This window comes from Lonchura striata, chromosome Z (genome assembly GCF_046129695.1).
Source record: "Lonchura striata isolate bLonStr1 chromosome Z, bLonStr1.mat, whole genome shotgun sequence".
Taxonomy (NCBI): domain Eukaryota; kingdom Metazoa; phylum Chordata; class Aves; order Passeriformes; family Estrildidae; genus Lonchura; species Lonchura striata.
Genome location: NC_134642.1, coordinates 76110011 through 76132285, shown reverse-complemented (window position 1 = coordinate 76132285; position 22275 = coordinate 76110011). Strand labels below are relative to the sequence as shown.

General features: G+C 40.3%; 1 protein-coding gene across 1 annotated transcript in view; it reads right to left on the bottom strand.

Moving 5' to 3' along the window:
- Nucleotides 1-21961, bottom strand: part of LOC144248357 (3'-5' RNA helicase YTHDC2-like) — a 71438-nt gene extending 49477 nt beyond the window's left edge. Inside the window, exons 1-24 of the mRNA XM_077790442.1 lie at nt 21787-21961; nt 21066-21156; nt 20496-20689; nt 18697-18896; nt 17925-18091; nt 15400-15502; nt 14071-14227; nt 11792-11899; nt 10546-10694; nt 10021-10156; nt 9541-9667; nt 8516-8581; nt 7553-7731; nt 7306-7402; nt 7142-7229; nt 6960-7040; nt 6427-6509; nt 5412-5517; nt 5155-5274; nt 4006-4278; nt 3411-3537; nt 2762-2967; nt 1904-2099; nt 674-783 (exon numbers count right to left, since the gene is read on the bottom strand). Coding sequence (XP_077646568.1) covers nt 674-783; nt 1904-2099; nt 2762-2967; nt 3411-3537; nt 4006-4278; nt 5155-5274; nt 5412-5517; nt 6427-6509; nt 6960-7040; nt 7142-7229; nt 7306-7402; nt 7553-7731; nt 8516-8581; nt 9541-9667; nt 10021-10156; nt 10546-10694; nt 11792-11899; nt 14071-14227; nt 15400-15502; nt 17925-18091; nt 18697-18896; nt 20496-20689; nt 21066-21156; nt 21787-21961 — 3339 coding nt within the window. The remainder of the gene's footprint in view (nt 1-673; nt 784-1903; nt 2100-2761; nt 2968-3410; nt 3538-4005; nt 4279-5154; nt 5275-5411; nt 5518-6426; nt 6510-6959; nt 7041-7141; nt 7230-7305; nt 7403-7552; nt 7732-8515; nt 8582-9540; nt 9668-10020; nt 10157-10545; nt 10695-11791; nt 11900-14070; nt 14228-15399; nt 15503-17924; nt 18092-18696; nt 18897-20495; nt 20690-21065; nt 21157-21786) is intronic.
- Between the last annotated feature and the right edge of the window lie 314 nt (nt 21962-22275).

Below are 22275 nucleotides of genomic sequence, written 5' to 3'. Positions count from 1 at the left end.
CTCTGGTTCAGATTTTGGCTTATCCCAGCTTGTGCTATGGCCTGATGGAGCACCATGCAGGCAGGACAGGAGGCCAGAAGGAGCAGAAGGGCCCTTATGCTGTCACTGTCACCTGCAGCTTGCTGTCCCTTGCACCCATCATTTTTTGTCTGCCAGTCTCTTCAGAATCTGCTGACTTGTGGAAAGGGACAAAACTGCCAAGCTCAGATATAAAACATCATATTGCCCAGAAAGTTTTTGAAACAGACCCAACAGCATCTGGATTGCTGAGGCTTTCCTGCTCCCTTTTGTGAGAGACAGGACACCCACACTAATATGGAGGAAGAGGGATGAGCACTCTCACTGTTGACTTAGGTGACTATTCTCTTTCTTTCTGCTGACAGGTAAAAGAAGAGAAAGGTATGGGTGACAGGTGATCAAACACTGCAACTTGGATTTTGAATACACAAATTCATGCAACAGACAACTCTGTGCCAAAGGGGATTGAAGCCGTTTAATTCTTAATGAGCTTGTGAAGTAAAGGTTAAATCACAGAGTACCTAGTTCGAGAGACCCAAATGGACCATGACATTCTTGGAGAAAATTCTTGGCTACTCAAATGTTACAAAAACCTTTTCACATCTTTTTACAATTCCTCTACATGAAGCAAACCCAGGAGTAATTTCTTACTTACTTCAGGGTCCAGTTTGAGATGGAGCCATTCATCCAGCTTCAGCAGTGCCAGATCAGCAGATGTCCTGTCCTCATTCTCACTGTCGCTGCTATCATTAGATACCCCTCCCCCTGAATTAAAGACAAAAGGTTCATTAGAATTTCCATTTTTTTCTACTATTATTTCTATACAAAAACCTGCGTACTACTGTATTACCAGCAATATTTTTCCTTCTAAAATTGACTTTAAATGTAAACATTTGTAAAACTACCTCTTCTTTTCTGCAAATACACTGCAAAGTCTTTGCTCCAGATAGCAGCAATCAAGTAGCCAGACCTGCTGAAGGTCCTACACCTGCTGAAGGTCCTACTATGTAAAAACCTGGATTGATACGATGTGACCCAACTCATGTACCTTCACCAGTATTCACAGGCCACTATACAACTTTTGCCTAAAGCTGTTTGCAAAATCACACATGCCTCTATTTCCTAGTAAAACAGCAGAGTTAAAGACCTAGTAAGAAAAAAAATATATATATGGCTATTAATTAGGATTCTTTCTTTTTCTTAAGTGCAATTCAGTCAGCATGAGCACTACTCTAAGGTTCACAGTTTAAAAGCAAGACAGGAAAGCTTTAGAAATAAGTTGGACTTTTAGTTTGATTCAAACTATGACAACTAGAAGCAGTTATTTTTGCTTCCATTCAAATAGGACTTAATTTAAATGAGAAGAAGGAAATGTATATATATTCCCTATTACTTACAGTTAATAGTACAGTTAACTGAAATTAAAAATTATCAGTAGAACATATCTTGAAAATGTATGTGTTAGCCAGAAGCAACATGACTTGTTTGCCATACTGATTGTTTCTAAATTATTCTGTTTGAATCATCTGGTTCAATGTATCAAATTAAGTAGTCTGTAGAAAAAGAACATGCATACTACACTTCTCAGTACCAGTACTACAGTTCTCATTAGACATTGTGGCTGCATTCTTTCCTTACAAACTATACTGCAGTTTCTGAGACCCTACAACTGTGTAATTTATGGACTTGAATAGGTAAGGAATCCCAAAATGAAGAGATTTGTTACAGAACCAACAAACTCTTCCTGAATAGCTACAGGAATTATAACAGGCGCTGTTTCCAGAATCAGACAATACATGTATAACATATTACTGAAAAATAAGCTCTGCATGTCACACGCTGATGTATACCAACGGGAACATCCCAAATCCAGACTCCAGTGTACCTCGAAAGGATGAAGATGCCTGCAAGGCATTACTTGGTAGTCTGGCTGGTCCACAGAAGAGGGCCACGGTGACAGGTGTCACAACAGAGCAGCACCTGATGTTTGCTGTCTTGTGAGCTCTCGTCATTTCGTCATATATAAGCCAGTCTGTGGGGAGGGCCTGGATGGCTGCAGCTTGTCCATTTGCTGGGGCAATCTGTGCAAGAGCAGGTAACTGTAATTAATGTAAATTTGAATGTATTTCTCATTTTATCCGGAGACACTGTGGATGCCTCAACCTGGAAGTGCCCAAGGCCAGGCTGGGTGGGGCTCTGAGCAACCTGGACTAGTGGAAGGCGTCCCTGCCCGTGGCCGGGGTTGGAATGAGATAAGCTTTAAGGTCCCTTCCAACCCAAACCATTCTCTGATTCTGTATTTTGAGAATTAAATACATCTACAATTATATACATATAAAAATATACATGCACATAAAAAAGTGTGAGAGAATTCAATCAGATTCATCAATTATCCTACCATGATAAAACAAAATATGCTGCTTTAAAAAGAAATGTTAAAAAAAAGTATCAGAGAAAAACTTGCTTTTAAGAATCGGGATCATTATATCTTTAAAACAATTTTATAGCAGGGCAGTTTTTTTGCCTTTTTGCCTTGTTCCATCTAAAGAAAGGACTAATTGAAACGATGGAAAAATGAATCAACTCCAATTCTATCAGCTGGGTAGAACAGTATTTTCTAAAGCTGTAGTGTTAAATGCCTATACTGCTTTTGAAGTACTGACAAATAGGAAAAGACATTTCTAAAACACGTGACAGCTTTTAGTGCCCTTTTTTTTGAACTATGAATTCCAAGTGTCTTTACCTTTTTATACCGAGACTGACCAAGAACAGAGGTAGGATGAAATCGCACTTTCTTCTCCTTTGGTTCCGTCAACACCAGGCTGTCTCTGTCTACATGCACAAGATTGGGATACATCCCGGCCACTAAGGCACCTTTAATTACAGCCCAGTTCTCAGAGTTAGTATTAACATCTCTAATATCAGCTCCTCCTCTGGCTCTCACAAAACCTGACAAATGAAAGAGACAAAACAGTGCCATGTTACCTTGTGTTTGCCTCTCAAAAGGAGTCAGAAACTAAAGGTGAAATAAATGACTTCTTTGTTGCATTTTTCACCACTGCCAACCTTAACAGCACCAAGAAGAAACCATTACACTGAAATCCTGCCTGATAAGGGGTTTCATACTGACACAGAATACCACTATTTTCTACAATATAAAGACATTTCCTATGGGAATAATTAATTAAAACATGAAATGCAGTGGCATGTGGAGATGAGGGTGCTTTCAGTTAGATCAGCCACAATTCCTCATCTGCACCATACCCTGCATGAGTGTGTGCATGACGGTGTATTTCAAATTAAGGAAAATTACACCAGTGAACACGATTTTTGTTACAATTTCTATATGCTTGACTTTAAAACAATATTAAAATTGTTTCCAACTTCTCTACCTGAGGCTCTAAGCTGGCCAAGCACCTGTGTTCTCATTCCTGCAATGATTTCCATTGTGGCTTGGGATAGGAAGTTCTTTTCACAGAAGGCTCTCTCCCATCCGTCACTGCGTGCCTTCTGCCATGCCTGAAAATGTTTTTACATTTGCCTATTAATTTGAAGGACTTAAACTAAAAACTTCATTTTCTTTAAAGATTACATTTATGTCAATAAAATGAATGCAAAACCCACTCTAAAAGTTAATGTATCAAACCAGATTATTTTTTCTGTTCAACAATTAGATTCTCTTTATGTGCTCACTCCAGTGATGATTATGTCAAGTTAAAACAATAAATAAAGATCATTACATTAAGATCATGATTCAAAGTTCAGTGTAGTAGGATGCAAAGAGGCACATTGTTGAAACATTCCAAATTTTCTAAGGTTTGAAACAAAACATACTACAAAAAGGGTTCCCTCAAAAATTTATGAGTCCAATCCACAGGAAAGGCACTAGGCAAAAAGAAACAGTTCGCCACTCTACATCCAACTGGTACATCTGCATTTTGCTTGGGTGATGTGCTGTGATTAGTACTCTCTGAAATGAAAGACTACCTGGAAAGCCCTGAGCAGGGCCATGTGGTCACTGAACGTCCCGGCAGCAAAACGCTTCCTGCACAGCACGGCTGCACGCTTTTGGGAGGCCAGCGTGGGCAGCACAAAAGGGTCTTGGCAGGCAAGAGCACAGGCAATGGTCAGAACAGGATCCAGGCACTTCAGAACTACAGCATACAACACCATTTTACCGAGGTGTGGCTCTACAGGTAATTCAGTCAGCTGATAACCAAGCTCAGTGAGATCTTCCCAAGGGTCCATGGCATCTCTGGTCTGTTCATAAACAAACAAACAAACAAATAAAGGAGAGGGGGATGGGTACAGTGGACAAAATCAATTTACAGTGAAAGCAAAAAGGATGTGAATAATGGACATTAACTAGACTTGTTTCCAAACTCTAAAGAAGCAAGTCAAGCTATTAACAGAGACAAGACTTTGAAGCACTCTCTTCCCTTGACATGGAAAAACACATCCCCACGCACAAAATGAAAACAGACAATAAGCAAAACTTCAAAACATCCTTAAGTAATTAAAAACAGCTTCAGTGTGGTAGGGGACTTGGGGAAAGCCCCCCCGAATATGCCTTGGGAGGAGGCTGTTGTATAGATTCCCGCCTCCAAGCTGCCCAGCAAACCTACCACTCCCCTTATGTTATGTAACTGTCAGTTATGCCCATCTTTATGTCAATCATTTTTGTACTTGCCTTTAGTTCTAGAATGTTCCTAAGTTCTCTGTTTGTAATTGGTTCTTCCCCGGTTATCGCCCCCTTCCCTCATCCCCATTTGCTGTACCCCAATTATTCCATCCCAACTCCTCCTCCGAACCCCATTCCTATTGGACCCTTTGTACCCTCCTACTTGCCACCTGTTATAAGCCCTACCCCGCCCCTTATTCGGGGCTCTCGGAGCCTGCTCCCTTGCCGAGCGGACGGGTTGCGGATCCTCCCTGACACCCAGCCCTCAGCGAATAAACAGCGCCTGAGAGACAACCTGCCGTGGTGCACGCATTCTTATTACCACCGTATCGGCGGAGCCTCCGTACCGGAGAGGCACGACCGATACACTTCAGTACAAACTGAAGTCAGTAAACTGCTACACTACAAATTTGGGATCAAACACAATTACCATCTAAACCTATTCCTTTTCTGACCTTAAGCATATGCACAGCATTTCTCACAGTTACAGCAGGCGGAGGATCAGGAGCTTTCATAAAAAAGTCTACAACTGGACAATTAATTGGAGCCAGAATTTTCGTGTACAAACAGATCTCCTGCAAGGTAAAAGGCAGAACAAAAAAAGATTACCAAGATTTGGAAGCAGCTGCCAAACACATGATTTGTTGCAATTAACGGTATGGTTTGAGGACATTGTATTTTTTAAAATTATATTTTCTAACTGAACATGCACCTGAAGCGGCAGTCTTAGAAGTTCTGGAGATTGAAATTCCAACATATTCTGAAATCGGAGCCTGCTGAAGAGACGAAAGCAGACCCCAGGCTGACAGCGCCCAGCCCTTGAAAATAAAATATGGGAAGTTGTGAAAATGAGGATTTCTTTCTAAAAACAAAACCAAAAGCCAACAGACACAGAAACTCAGAATGAAAAAGAAGAAACACTACCATGAAGAAAGTGTTGTTAAGTCACATGCAAAGTGAAAGTTTTCTAATGAATTATTTTTGAGAGTGTGGCAATTTTTTACTGTAATTTTAACCCAACACTGAGAAATCTGGAGAAAGAAAAACAAGGCTTTTCTAATGTAAAGTGCTGCGGGTCTTTTGCTAACCTAAGACCAGTCCAAATCTCAATCATCCTTGGTTGTAAGGAACCAGTTGCAAACTTTCTTGCTTCCCCTCACATCCCCTAAAAAGAAGTGATGCTTGGAGTAAAAGGTAGAATAAAGATGAAGTAACTTGTGAGTGAATGAGGGACAGCAAATTCTCTCAGTCATATACATCTATGTGCATACGTGCAGCTTAATGCCAATATGATTGATTAAACAGGCATTTGTTGCTATATAAACTTCTAAGCCCTCACCCGCAGTGCTGGGAAGAATATAATCATGGCCTGTTAAGTCATGGATAGCTTGGAGAAAGTGAAATAGGCAGTCCTCTGCCCATAGACATGATGTGAAAACATTGTGACTGCGGGTGCTACGTGGGAGAAAGAGGAAGGAGAACAAATTAATGGGGGGAAAACAACCCAGACCTTTGGGAAATGCCTGAGCATCACTCTTCTACAACTTGGCAGATTATTCCAAGGAAATACATGCTGACGCCTACTCGTCTGCAGAGAACCAGTGTTGGCCTCTATGCAACACAACACCGGAATAGGCCAGGAACAATTACTATGTTGTGTGGTTTATTCTAAACATAAAGGACTGTGCATATCTGCAAAATGGAAACTGCTATGAGGCATTTATTACCTGCCTTTTCTCTGGATAGCACTGGCTTTTGAAATCCACCCCATTTTTAGCACTGTAGCACAACTCACTGCATCAAAAGACTTCTAGAAAAACAAAGACAGGAATACAAACTGAAAACTCAAGAGGGTACATGAAATACAAGTTACTAGTTATTTAGATTACCAACAGAAGTTTTCTAAAAAGTATGAAAGAGTAAGATATACAGCAGCTTCTGACACAAAGGTACCTTCTCAATTTCAAGTGAATTAATGAGGGTATCTCCTTTCTAGTATCTTAATGCTCCACAATTTTTGAAATTCAAGATTTTCACGTTTTTTTAGACAGATAGCTTACAGTATTTGTCTTAAAACAAATGCATGTTGAAACTTTTCAGAAAGGACTGTTGCCTGACAGGCACTAGCTCTCAGCTAGTAAAAGCTTTTTTTCACTTTACTGTAAAGTAATAAATAAAAAAAAAAAAGTTCTCCAAAATTTATGCACTGTGTGTTTTGTGTGTTTTAGAATCACACTAGGAAAATTTAAGGCAGTCCTACCTCTTTCACCTTGCCTGAGTCAATGACAAACACCACATCATTGACTGTTATGCTGTTTTCTGCAATGTTAGTAGAAAGAATCTGCAAAGAAAAAAAACCCAAAAGCACCAAAACTATCATAACTGTAAAAGCAATGGCAAAATAGGTCATTGTGGCATTGGAAAAAGTCCTCTAATACTTGCAATTTTGCGGATGCCAAAAGGTGGACTTTCAAGCACTTTCTTCTGGTCCAAAGTCTGCATACTTGAATGAAGCATGAAAACTTGGTATCTAATGCAAGACAAAAGGGACATTTTAAGGATCCTTAAAAGAAGCAATGAAAAGCCACAGTAACTAAAGGTTTTACCTGTGAGCATTATCAGCAAATCTCTTGTCATCCAAAACAATGCGGTCCCTCAGGCTCACTACCTCATCATACCCAGGAAGAAATATTAAAATTGCTCCTAAAAAAGGAAGTGGGTTTGCAAAGTTAAACAGAAAATTCAAATACATGTCAAACAGCACTCAGAAGGTTTTAACGTTTGTGGATTGCTGAAAAAAGAGCATGATTATCAGAAGTCAAATCCACAACCACTGGTTAGGTATTTACCTACCTGCATCAGAACTATGACAGATGCTGTGAAGTAAGTGCATTATCAGATCCAGATCCACTTTTTCATCATCAAAACTGTGATGGTAAGCTGTCAGTAGCTCTCTGTCCTCTGCACTAAGGTCACTAGCATTCTTTTGGACCAGGGAATTTTCATCCATGTTTCCAAATCCGAATGAAGCGCTGTAACAGGAAAATACACCAGAATCAAGGCTGCCCCTTAGGGTTTGCATTGAGCCATCAATTCAAACTTAGATCGAGACCAACATGACTATTGGTCTTGAATTCTGATGTTTAAGTGTAGCAGAAGGGAATCACCATACTATTACTGTTTACTGATTCCAATGTTAACCCAATGAAGGATGCCACTTTATTTATTAGTGTTAACTTTCGTTTTCTTCAACTTCATTGAAACACAACCATAAGCAAAGGAAACTATAAAGATACTTCTCGTTTCTCTGTTCAAGTAAAAATATTTAAGAGATACGTCTTCTCCAAAAATTTCCCACTAGCAGAAACTACACTAAGAGAAATTATAGTAGAGATAATCTTTACAAAACACTACCTTCAAGTATGATAACTGTAAATGAATCAGAAAATCATTCTTGAATGGCCTAGTGTACACATTACTTCTGTAAATTCTTTTTAATATGCCTATTGCATATAAAAGATATGGATAAAAACACATTACAGATTTGTTTCCAAAATAAGCATGTGAAAGTAAAATGGTACATAGTATAGAATTAGCAAGTTGTGTAAACATAAACAATATGCTATTGAGTACAAACTCTTTTGCTGTTTATTTTTTTAAATATTCCTATTCTTAAAAAAAGGTATTGCTATTAAGTCCAGATTTTAGAGCATGGAAAGCTAAAACCTGTTCTGATTAGAACACAAATCTCAAATTTCCCATCACAACTCTTTGTATATCATATACAACTCATTCTGCAAAACAGTTACAGCTTACCTGTAGGATTCCAACAGATGAACAACCTCTGTCTGTCCAAAGTGCCTAGCCCAGTCCACAGCCATCCTGAAATAGTTGCACAAGTATTTTTATTAGACTTTTCACTTCAAAAGATGCATATGAAGAGCACATCAAGAGAGGCAATTGACATCACACTTTTGTACCCATTTCTGTTTTGACATCAGTACTGTTATTGCTGGATCTGCAACTTCCCATTTGAAAGTGCTTGAATAGGTGCTAACAGCTGACTTTTAGGTGACTACAGTTCTTTACCACAACAGAATGTCAGTTTTACACAGGAGCAAACATGCACGAGGAAGTGAGGAGGAAGAAGGTGCTATTCCTTTAAAAATGGTGCAGAGATCAGACCTGCCTGTTTGCAGTATCCTTGAAGTCATCTCAAAAAGTCACACCCCAGGCATAACATCTGGCTATTTCATGTCTTTCAGAAGCTGTCCTCCTCACTATGCAGTTCACTGTTTTATCTTTAAACTGCATTTCTTCCCCAAGTTATTCAAATGTTAGTACCAAATATCAGACCCCTGGAATCCTAATTCTTATCATTCCATACTACAATTATTTACTGTACTTCCCTGTTTACATGAAGACATACTCCATGACCACAAAGCCTGAGTTTCTACAGATTCACAAATATTTTTACATGCTACGATATATTTAGAAACATAACAGAAAGATCTTCTGATATGTGTAGCTCCATGAAACTAGAATTGCCAAATATTTTGGTCCAATTCAGTAGATTACAGTTGTTCTACTAACCAGTATCTTACATAAGACCTACTGAAACAAAGTTTATAGCTCATCATCAAGACCATGTAATTAAGAATTCAATTTAGAATTTACAGAAAACAATGTGATTATGAGGAGTTAGAAATTGTTGAGGCTGTCAAAATCTATAGTTCTTACAGCAGTGTGATAAGTTAGCAAATTAATTTAGATGTTAAAGAATTTTCTTTCTCTCTCCTACATTGACAAATAAATCTATCTTTTGGTTTCTCTGTTTTTACCAGCCATTAGATGATTTGCAGTGGATACTTGCTCCCATGCTGATCAACTGTTCTACTTGACTCAAAAAGCCTCTCCCTGAAGAAATCATCAGAGCAGTCGCACCAGTTTCACTGTGCCTATAATCAACTGAGAAGTAAAAAAAAAAAAAAAATCCAGCAAACCCAGTAGAAATGTTATTTTTTCATCTAAATATAGTACAAATACTGCTTTCAAATTCCAGTCCAAAGAGAATTTGTTTCCTCACTTTATCTCTGAAGTTAGTTCATATGAATTCTACACTGTTTTAGAAACACACTTCTGTCAATACTTCAAAACAACAACTAACTAAACAACTCATTATTTTTGCTAGCCCTATAATTTTTTCAGTCGGCATCAGAATGCAAAGGTAACACCATTTGAAACTGGAGATAAAAGTAGCCATAAAAATCTAAGTACGTCTGAGGTTGCTTTTTTCTTATGTAATAACACATGAAACTTACCACTGACATTTTCAGTTAAAATAAGATTTAACAGCTGAGCAAACGAATCAGTATCTTCATGCAACCACATGTCAGAAAGACAGGAATCCATTTCTTTTACTATCCACGGTTCAAGGCAATTCACATCTTTTTCAGTCTGAAAATAAAAAACAATATTGAAAGCTTAATCTTTTCCAAGAGTTGTCTTTATTCTCATACATTACCCACAAAGAATTGGAATGGTTATTTTTCCCAGCAGCAACAGAAACCCAGCACTCAGGTATCGGCTCATGCATTGATTTTGTCATACGCAAGTACGAACACAATGGCAGTCGAGCCATTTGATCTGAGGAAAAGCTGTGTGCAACCACCCGAACTGAAGAGCACACTTCAGCTAGAGCCATTCATCCTCATCAGGTAATCTTTAAAATACGTTAATGTCCTGAAAGACTCGACAGAACTTTAGAAAACAGATTTTAAATGGCTAGTAATACAACACAAATATAAACACCTGTAACATCTCTTCTGACAAAAGAAAAAACTTACCAGTTGATTAAATACTGTGTCACCACCATCATCCAACCGTTTGTATTCCTCATTTGTCCTTGGAACCGATTTTTGTCTCCGAGATGTCCCTTTGTTAGTGTTATCTTGAGCTGAACACCACTCATCAAGAGTGTTCTTCTGTTTCTCTTCTAGAATGCAAAGTATTCCCCAAGAAAGTTTTAGAGTCATATTTATTATCCATTGTTTTCTACTAAAAAAGTTAGTTACAGCAGGTTTTACCAAGTTTTACCTATTCAACCTCTTTTATTTAGTCTAGAATGCTACTACCAGTCCAACATAAATGACATGTTTAAGGGTACCCAAAGTGCACCACTGCAAACAAGGGCTATAAAAACAAGGTAAAACCCAACACTTTGGTGTTTAATCCCCCAAACCTCCATTATTCCAAACTACTGCATTCAAAGTATCTCCCGTAAGTAATCACCTTCCACACAACCTCAGACCAGATCTTTTTCCACAAATGGAATTCTGAAGACAAGTGATACAGTCCCTGCATGTAACAACTTACTTTTCTACACTAGTGGAAGAAACATCAGCAAACACCAGTGTCCTAACTGAACTTTTCTGACCCCAGTGATCAGAGATGAGCACTGTGATCAATACCCAGTTAGGACTGGATATTGAATGTTATAGCTTTGGGGTTTGCATTTTTTACTTTTTCTTTAAATAATCACTGGGATCATTACTTTCAGTTGCCAGGAAAACTTCTGAAGCAGTATCTACTTAATCAACTTAAAACCAATGATGTTTAGCTCAAGAGTGTTAACACTTAAAAAAATACATCCATGCCTGAAGAAAGCAGTGAAAAATGTTACTGAAGGGAATACCTTGTCCATTTAGTGCAAGATGTACAAAATCATGCCTGCTTTAATAGCTGCACTTTAATTTGCACCCAAAGGTACAGAGCATCCTATGCTTCTTTAGTATTCATGTGGGCAGAGCCCCCAGTTATATATAACTCTACAGCATAATAATTAGAAAAAGATGACATTTATCAACTGAGTGAAAACAGAATGCAACCACTGAATTAAAGTGATTTTTTTTTCTTTAATTGCATAAACTATTTCCATAATGTAAATATTGAGAGCTTAAAGGTACTTGTTGTCATCTGATCACACTCATTTAATCTCCTGACTCTGGAATTTCAACAGAAAATAATCCTGTTAATTGTTTGTTCAATCAATGATTCTCATTGCCAACCCTTAGAATTAACAAGTCCACTGACCTTGCTGCTTCTTTTCTTTGTACTTCACCATCTCTTTGTTTGTATACCCAGTGCTTCGTAAAATGTCCTCCAGAAACATCTCTTTAACTTCAAAAGGTCTCCCTTGGAATAAAATAGAAAAAATCTGTAAAAGATCATCTATTCACCAGCTTCACTTACAGAATTAATTTTTAAAAAAAACTACCTTCACTGGAGTTCATTTTTCTCAAAACTGTACAAAATAAAACATTTCCAAAATCAAATGCCACCTTGTTTCGCCTCAACCTCTTCAATTTTATGAAGTGCTCCAGCAGGAGATGTTCATAAGATTGACAGTTATTAACTACAATTTTTTTTAAATGAGAAAAAGAAAACAGCCGTTTTTGTTTAGGCTTACAAACAAGAACTTGCCATGTAAGTCTGCCATCTGGATTAAAAATGTAATTCATTAATAAGCAATTAATACAGCTTTTTGCAAGGTTCCACACAGAGACAGTACATCTTTGTACTGAACTACTTTCTTTTCATGAGAATCATGTGAGAAGGCAGCCTTATCTCCATGTCCTCAACTAATTCAGCAAAGCTGAGCTTTCTTTACTGAATACTTCTGGACAGATGAGACATCCCAGCGGCCTTTACCTTCTGATAATTTATCCCGATTTCTTTTTCAACAGGACTGTTTTCTAGACCTTATCTGTCGACATTGCAGGATGCTTTTTGCATGGAGATTAAAATCTCTACATTTTGATTTCTTCTTCCTTAACCTGACTCAGGAACACTCAGGATTTTCCTTCAGAAAGAACAATCCACAATTCCCATACTTTTAGAAGCTGTCACAGAGGAAGCTTTCCAACACTGATCACAAACTCTGTGTACTACAGCGATCCACAGCTACCAAATGTGGTTTCTGTGGTCAGGATTTTGTATTGCTGAAGGAGACTCAAACCTTGTATATTACATTAACAGACAAAGCCACTTCTTTTAATTCTTAAATTAACCAAAAAAAAACCTCAAAAAAACAAACGGGAAAAAAACATCTTTTGTATTGTTATTGGCCTGTTACATAACCAGCACAAACACTGTGGTAAACTGGAGAGATTGGGAGAGATTGCCAGCAGATTTTCCAACACAAATTGACCGATCTGAAAGAACAGGAAGCTGCAAAAAGACTAAACTGGAAAGTCATACAACAATCACAACTGAGGCACTCCCTTGTAAAAAAAATTCAGAGCACATGAAATCACGTGTAATTTCCAGATTCCTGTCTCCAACAAGCTGCAAACCTTATTCAACTGGGCGGAAATTCAAAACTGAGAACTAAACACTTCCATCTACAAAAAAAGGAAGGAAAAAAAGGTTTCCTCCTCACAAACATTTGCTAAAATAAACCAGTAAGCAATCCCATTTCCTAAAACCGTTGAGATTTTTTTAAAAAAGGCTGACATGCAGAGAGTCTACCTGATTGTCAGATAAAGCATTTCTCTTAAAAGCTACTTTTCAAAACACATTAAAGTTGGACATTACTGTTGAAAAAGTAAGAGGATTGCAAGGTGCCAGAGGAGGTCACCCATGCAGAAAACCTGCAAACCAGGAGGGTGGGGCAAAAACCACAAACCCACAAAAACCCCCCATCTCCCACGCATTTACATTTTGCTTTTACTAAAGATCAGTCAAATGAAATTAAACCAGCAAATAATGGTAACTTTTCTTTGCATTTGAATGTAGTCTAACTGCAGGTAACTGAGTCTGCAAACAAACTAAGCGAAACTGGATGTCTTTTCTGAATATTTACCCAGATGAACAACTACTAATTTTCCTTAAATCAGAGAGTCATGTGATTCTTTTTTCATGTGAAACCCAATCTGCCTAAGCCTGTATTTCTGAACCGAACTTGTACAGTTATCTGTGTTCTATCCAGTAACCAGTAACAACCTTCACAAAGCCTGAAGAGTAAGATCCTACTGGAATGCACTGATATATATCACACTCATGTAGCTCCTAAGTCCTGTATCAGCATGAAGACAGAATTTCAATAACCTCTTCCTACTTCTTCAATTAAGAGTGGAGGGGGGCAGGATGTACCTGCATTTACAGAACTCCCAGGGACTAGAACACTTCACTTTGAATGAGGTGCAAACAGTCAAGAAACAAGAAACCTGCATACAGAAAGAACAAGGATTCCTGTAATTCTCAGTGTATTAATCATGTGCCTTTCCTCAGAATAATTTGCTACAGTTTAGTAAGATCTGTGAGTCTCAGGGCAGGTATACTCAGACTTAAGAGTTAAGATCAAGACTTACTATGTATTACTGGGCAGCTTCCAAAATACCTAATAAAGAGATTTGCGTCTAGAGCAGCACTAGAGAGAATTAGTTTTAAATTATTCTGGTTTTGCAGCACATCTCTCAGTTTTATTAGCAAGAAGTCGCTGAACCTATCCCTCTCATGTACTTCATCCTGTAACAGGAGGGGAAAAAAAAAAGAGATGAAAAACCATCACAGATTCAGGATCACAACTTCTGACAAAAACAAACTTCTCTAAAAAAAAATACATGTTTTGGTGGCACATTACAGAGGCCTTAAAATGTGTGAGTCTAGTTTAAGTAATAGGTTTTTTTAAAAAAAACTATCCATAAAGAAACAAAAACGCCTCAAAAAGTTTTTATCCACACTGAGTGCCTTGCAACACTGAAGCTGTAAACACCTTAACTTTAGAGGCTGAAGTGAGTATCTGAAACCTCTCTGATTTTGTATTTGAAGCCAAATTTCAAGAAAACACCACAAACTACAAATCTTATTTTAATAAATTCTCACTTCACCACTGATAAGCATTTAAAGAAATGTATGACACCACAGAATCAGAAAAACAGACACATTGATTAGACAAGTCATACACAAAGCCTGTAGGTTAAGGCACATAACTGATTAATCATCTTTTTCATTCTTCTGTTTTGATTTATATTATGAATGAAGGAAACAAGGACTCAAAATACAAAGTTTGTAGGCTGACATCAAGAATGTATAGATCATTCTCCTGCTTTTTTAACTTTGATAAACAGGCAGGCACCTAAACTTACCTTTTCATCTTCAGTACTTAAATCTTGCCAAAAACATTCTAGTTCCCTTTACCTATTCAATTCCATCACAGGAATATTGACATAGTCACAAATGAACAATCTGAATAATTTGCTAGCAATTAGACTCCACATTACCTAGAAAACTCTGGGCAAACAAATGGACTGAAAACCTGTATTGCTAAAACAAATGGTAAGAGAAATTCTGACACAATCACATTGAGCCACATCAAGGTAAGCCTCCCTATGGATTTTCTGCTGACCACAGAAGTTCAGAAAAATTTACACTTCTGTCCTTCTCCACTCCTCCTGATTCCACACTTAATCATTGGCATGGAAATAAGATATTTTTACAGGAAAAATGCAAACACACAGAAAAACACCAAACTGCACAAAACATGCATTCTACTCTTTGAAGTCTTTAAAGTTGATTCAGATTCTACCAAACAAAAACACCTACAGTGCTCCGCAAATTTAAGTAAAACAAATGAGGACCTCATTTTCCAAAGCAATACATATTGCTCCACCCCACATGAAAGACCACAGGATGCTCACCACAATAACATGGGTCACGGTGGAGAGAGTGCTGTCTCCTGCCATCAGCGTGCCAAGGAGCATGTCATTAGTGCAGAATGTTACCAGCGTCTTTGGAGAAACCCTATGGATCACATCACAGAGACAACTCAGGGGTTTGCACCATTTAAAGCTTTCCATGGATCAAAAAATTAAAGCAGCTGCTGACCAGAAGAGATATTACGGTTCTCTCCTCAAAAGATTCATGCGCACCACTTGTTTTTAAACTGTGCCTTTTCCCAGACATTTCCTAACAATTTGTAGTGCTTGGCGCCCCAAAACTCTGGACAATGGACTAATTGGAAGAATAAGATTCAATTTTAATAAATAAGGAAGTAAAAGTAAACTGTGAAGAAAGCCTGCACGTCATTCATTTTACTAGAAAATTCCATGTGGAAAACCAGGTTCCAATTCCTCAGCCTGTGCTTGGATATAGCCTTTGTACTTGTCTACACGTGGTGGGATGAGCCTGTCTGGACGCCAGGTGCCTACCCAAGCCACTCTATCTGTCCTCTCCATGGGCAGGGGAGAGGAAACACAACAAAAAGACTCCCAGGCTCCAGAGAAAGACAAGGAGAACGTGGGTCTCTCCCACGGGAAAGTGGGCTCTCCACGAGCTTCTCCCAATATGGGTCCTTCCCATGGGCTGCAGTTCTCCAGGAACTGCTGCAGCACAGGTCCTTTTCCACAGGGTGCAGTGCTTCAGGAACAGTTTGCTCCAGTGTGGGACCCCACAGGGTCACAATCCTGACAGCAAACCTGCTTCTGTGTGGCTCCCTCCCCGGGGCCACAGCTTCTGCCAGGAGCCTGTTTCAGCACAGACTTCCCAGAGGATCACAGTCTCCTTCAAGCATCTACCTGCTCCAACACAGAATCCTTCACAGGAGGACCCCTGCTGCACCGCGGACCTCCACGGCCTGCTGGGCCACAGCTGCCTCACCATGGGCTGCACCATGGGCTGCCCTGGCACCTGGAGGATCTCCTCCCCTCCTGCACTGACCTTCCTGTGTGCAGAGCTGCTTCTCTCACATGCTTTCACCGCTCTTCCTGAACTGCTGCCTCTGTTGTGCAGGTTTTCCTCCCCATTCCCCACTGTCCCAGAGGCACTATCACCATCGCAGATAGGCTCAGCCTTGGCCAGAGGCAGGTCTGTCTTGGCTGGCACCGGCTCTGTCACACACGGGAGAGGCTTCTGGCACCTCCTCACAGAAGCCTCCCCACAGCTCCCAAAGCCTTGCCTTGAAGACACAACTCATTACAGCTGACTAAATCACAGGGTCATCTGCTTGATCCTCTGGTTTTTCAGGAGGTGAAAATACTGAAATGTTACAATTCTATACCTGGGACACAGTTAGCTGTCCCAATAAAAACAGCAATTCTCACTACTCCCTCTGCTACTGCCATCCTAAAAGAGCTGAAAAGTTCCTCTGTACTGTACTCTACCGCTTTTCTCTGGAAGACAGTTAAGCAAACCTCTCTAAACATCTCCACTCCAAATTTCTTTTGTCCACAGCTCAAAATATTGTTATCTCTCCCTTTCAGTGTTTCCCTGGAGTAATTGTATTGATTTTTCTCAAGCTGGATTTTCTGCACTGCTTCCAGTAATTCTACCATTTTCACCTGACTTTGCTCTTCTTCTGCCAGCATAGTACTTCCATTTATTAATCATCCAGCTTATTTGTGACATATTTTCACCAGCTCTTCTAATCTCTTAATATCCTTGTGAGCTTTCATACACATATTTGAATTCTTATTGTGGCTTCATTGTTCAAGTGCTTTCATTTTAACCAGCTATGTGTTATCTTTGTTCACTCAAGCAACACAACCTTTGGCCATCTTCTGGTCACTCATATCTCAACTGCTGGCCCTTCCCTGAAATGTCATTTTGCTACATGGTGCAAAGATGTAAAAACCCCAACCAATCCATTCATGCTCTGCTTTACAGACAAACTCATCAAGTGATACTGAAATCTCTTACTTTTACATCACTTCATGTTTTAAACACAGAAGCTGAAGAAGAGTACATTTAATCCAGACTAGACTGATAAATAATGCTCAGCTTCATCAGTCACATTCCAATTGTTTTGTTTTCCCTTTTATGGCTCCTATCAACTCTCACTACATAACATTACTTACAGCATGCTGGTTTTCACACCTCCCTTCAAAGTTTGCAGACCTTTTGGATCCACACATGTTAAAAGCAGAGAGGGGGGAAAAAAAAAGAAGAAAGTGTAGACTTGATCTGAAAATCAGACAAGGATTTCCATGCCTACACTCCGCAGAAGAAATCAACAGAAAATACCTGAGATTCAGTTCTGTAAGACAACCTTCTACATGAAACTGCAAAACACAGGAAGAAAGCCATCCTTTTCACTCTTACGTATTCCTTACCTGCAGTAACGTATCCCACCTGTGAGGCTGCAACACAAACATACTGCGGTTTCAATGTACACAAGATTCACAAGACCAACACAAGATCAACCGACACTTAGAAGTACCATTGGTACCTGCTCTCTAACCGGATCTGGTAACCAATTGTCTGGCCAATCTTCTCTCTTCTTTCTGCTGCCACTCTTTCAGCCACTGCAACAGCTGCTAAACGTCTTGGCTGAGTACAAAACACACGACAGGGAGTTCCATTCTTGTAGCAGTCATCAAGGATAAATTGAGGGATCTGTAAAGAAGTGGTTCAAATTTGCTCTTTGAGAAAGTCACAGCTTTGTTAGCACAGGGAAACCATTAACTGCACATCAATATTGCACACTGCAAAAGACTTTTCATTACAACTATCACAGCAAGCATATCTGAATCAGCAGAAAATAAATTCCTAAGTATAACCTATTTAGGTTTTTTTAAAAGAAAAACCTTACAGTGCCTCCCTCCTGCTTCAGAGAAATCTAAAGAAAACCAAAGCCCTGTATATAATCTCACATTTTAACACAAAAAAATAGATTACTCTGGATACTAAGAACAGAACTAGCCTTAGAAGAAAAAGAGTTCTACAAACATCACAGCTACTTTCCCTTCAATATTTTGTATTATTTTAATGAGAAAATGGTATCTACCATAAAATTCTAAGGAATCATTTATGCTTCTAGTACCTATCTAGAGGCTTAGTGTTTCAAAAGCAAGAAAATAAACTGGAACAACATTTTCAATCACACAGGAAAAGGAAAGCCTTAAAATAGCATCAAAATACCCCATATCACAACTGTTACACAATTGGCATTAGTTTAGAATAAATACTGTTATAGTTTTTATTTCATTGAAGCAACATACCTGCGTCGTTTTCCCCCATCCAGTCTCTCCTATAATCAAAACAATTTTATTGTCCTTTATGGTTTGGACAATTTCTTTCTCTTTTTCAAGAACTGGTAGTGACTGCCTGAAGGAATCAAACTCTGATTCCCCTCTTTTCCCTGGCACCTGGGGGATACCATCATTAAGTCGACCACTTATTTTGTTTACTTCTTTCTTTTCTGTGAAGACAAGTTAAAAGTTTATTTATGCAGACACAGAGGAAGGTCACAAAAACACTGCTCAAAAATTGTACTTAAAAATTAACATTGCTGGCTTTTTATGCATCCCTCTGGGTAAAGTGACAAACCCATCACGCATTTAGATGTCATATTTATAGCATGTCCTGCAGTGCTTGGAATAGATATTTTGTCAAAACAGTTATTACTTTCATAGGTATTTTGAAGAAAACCAGACTCTTCCAGAGCATTGCTCCAAGTCAAAATAGCCTACAAAGAGCAAAAGGAGAAACAAACTAAACCAGACCAGCCTGGTGTATTTTGGTGGCCTTTGTATCTGTGCCCACATTTCACACCTGCAGTTCCCTCTAGAAATACACGCTGACAGAGTTAAACCTTTAAGCTATTCCACACGTTTGCCTGAAATCATACCAATGCAAGCATGCTGTATCAAGAGCCCTGGCCCCCACACAGCAGTGCGATGTGTTAGAAAGCAGTGTCTAAGTAGCCAAAAAACGGGCACATCTTCTGAGGGAGCTACTTCACATCCATCATTGCAAGTGCTACTCTATAATTCCTTGAGAATTATTCTCTGGCAGAACGAAAAGCTTGCTGTAAACTCAGTTATACATGTGTATAATATGTATATTATGTAATGCCATTAACAGATTCATATACTAAATTTCAAGCTCTGTTGTACCAAGACAGACTAAGAAATCAGGAGAACTAAAAATACATTCTTGAGATGCAGAGAAAGGCAAATATTAGACTGTTCATTAACTTATCCCTTACACTCCTAAGACATTGCATTTCAGTACTTTTATTACAGCTTCCCTCTGTTCATATAACAATCCCATTAAACAACAAAAACAATTGGAATTAACAGCAAAGAAAGCACATCAAGAAGAGACACCACGTATCAAAAACATGCAATTAAACAAGGCATACTGGTACAAATGTTTTCTGTTCACTACACCCATCTCTGCACACAGAAACACAGTGCAATTCTTCCACTTGTAGCTGCTAAAGCAATAATCTAGATGAAAACCTTGCTTTAAAAATAAAAAAACAAGATTTCAACAGAAGTTTGTCTCTCAGTGAACTCTTCCATATTCAAGAAATCAAGTCTGGACAGTAGTCTCTTAAGGACCAAATCTATTTTGTAGAGATGAAGAAATAAAAACTGAAATTCTTCATTTATCAAGGACACTAATTTCTATAAGCAGAACAGACAACCTCATTTTCTCATATAGGCGTTCTTATGGCATCACAGTAACACTGACTCTTCAACCCCACCTCACAGTTACTTCTGTGAAGCCACATTTCAAAATGTGCTTCCAAAAAGATTTGGCTGGAACTGGCTCAAAGATTCTAAATTAACACAACACAAGGTGGACATCTCAATGTGCATGATATGACTTCCCAAGTTCCTCACAGCACCAGTTATAAAAGACTTTAAAAGTAAGGAAAATTAATGCATTTGTTCGAAGGTGTCTGTTAGGACACCAGAGGGGACAGAGAGGTTTGTTTTGTCACTGGGTTGCAGGTGGTTTCGAGTGGTGTCGATGGACAAGTCCAAATCAGAACACATGCTGAATGTACCAGATTCAACAGCACAGGCACTTCCTCGCTCTGTCCTTGGCAGGAGCTCCGCGCGTTCCTTATTTGTGACGGGAAAGCGCTGAATTAGGCTCCGAACGGCGTGTTTCGTACAGAGAGCCAAGTCACAAGTCATGACTGCGTGTGCCTCTGACACATCCTTCTTCCTTACAGTCAGGTGTCGATTGGCTCCTTTTCTGTCAGGGGGGAGGGAAAACTTATTTTAGGAAAAAGGAACCTACTCTAGCTTAACTTTTATCTGTCAGGGTATGAGATGCTAAGCAAAATCTTTAGAAAAAAAAACAGAAATCACAGTGAGAACCTTTTTTAATGGAGCCATTAAATCCACAAAGTATAAAATCAAGCTGTCCCAAAATGCATGTCACAAGCTTTTCCAAGCATGCATACAGCAATGAACAAAGATGCTCATTTCTGTAGCTACTTTTACACTTTTTTCTCTAATACTCTTCCTTGCAACACAGTTGGGTATGTTGAAAACATCAATCAGGTTATCATTAGTCTTGAAATTCTATCCGTCTGCACCAAAGAACTGAAAACTGTACCCCGACTCACCCCTTGCTTTTAGATACCAGTCCAAGAGACTGACAGAGCTGGTGAACAAATGTTCTTTCAGTACTAGTGAAACTAGAAGGAAATTCCATCTCTAGAATGATAAATAAGAATGAAAAGACAGTAACAATGCAACAGGCAGCAATCTTGACATCTCAACGTTACAGAACACAGAATTGTTAGGATTGGAAGGGAGACCACCCAGTGCAACCCCCCTGCAGGGTCACCTGGAGCAGGTGACACAGGAACACATCTAGGGTTTGGGATGTGTCCAGAGGGGGAAATTCAACGCTTTCCCTGGGCAGCAGTTTCAGTGCTCTGCCACTCTCAAAGGAAAGAAGTTCTCCCTCAAGTTCAGGTGGAACTTCTTCTCTTTGAATTTATGGCCATTGCTCCTTGTCCTGTCACCAAAAAGCCTGCACCGCCTTCCTGGGACTCATCTTGGAGATATTCATATGCATTAGTGAGATCCCCTCTCAGTCTCCTCTGGGCCAAACAGGACCAACTCCCACAGCTCTCCTGATGAGAGACCTCTCATCTCAGTGGTCTCTGCCGGACCCGCTCTATCAGCTCCCTGTCTCCGTGCTGGGGAGCCCAGAGATGGACACAGCACCCCAGCCGTGCCTCACCAGGGCCGGGCAGAGGGGCAGGATCCCCTCCCTGACCCGCTGCCAGCGCCCTCCCCACACCCGCAGCTGCCCCCGGGCCGGGCCGTGCCGCGCACCCGCCTCGTCCCCGCTCCGGAACCGCTCCAGGGCCAGCTGCGCCGCTATTGCCACCACCTCGTCCACGCCGGCGGCCCCGAGGGGCTCGGCCCGGGCGCGCACCGCGGCGGCGGCAGCCCCGTCCCCCGCAGCCCCGCCGGGCTGCCGCCGCGGGACCCGCCCGTGTCGCGACATGGCCCCGACACGGCCCCGCGCGGCCCCGCACGGCCCCGACACCGCCCGGACCCGGGGCCGCAGCCGCTCGGCCCGAGGGCGCCGCCGGGGCGGGGCGGGGCCGGCTGGAGCCGCCCGCAGCCGAGCCGGCCCCGGCGGGAGGAAATTGGCGCTTGTGCCGCCGCTCGGGGGGCACGGCTGCCCGAGGAGCGCGCTGCGCGTGTGGCTGCGGGCAGAACGCGGCCCTGCTCCCTGTCCCGTCATGAATTACCTGCTTTCATGGCATGGCGTGAAACGGAGCTGTGGCGAGGGTCATCTCGGCCCTCAGCCTCCTC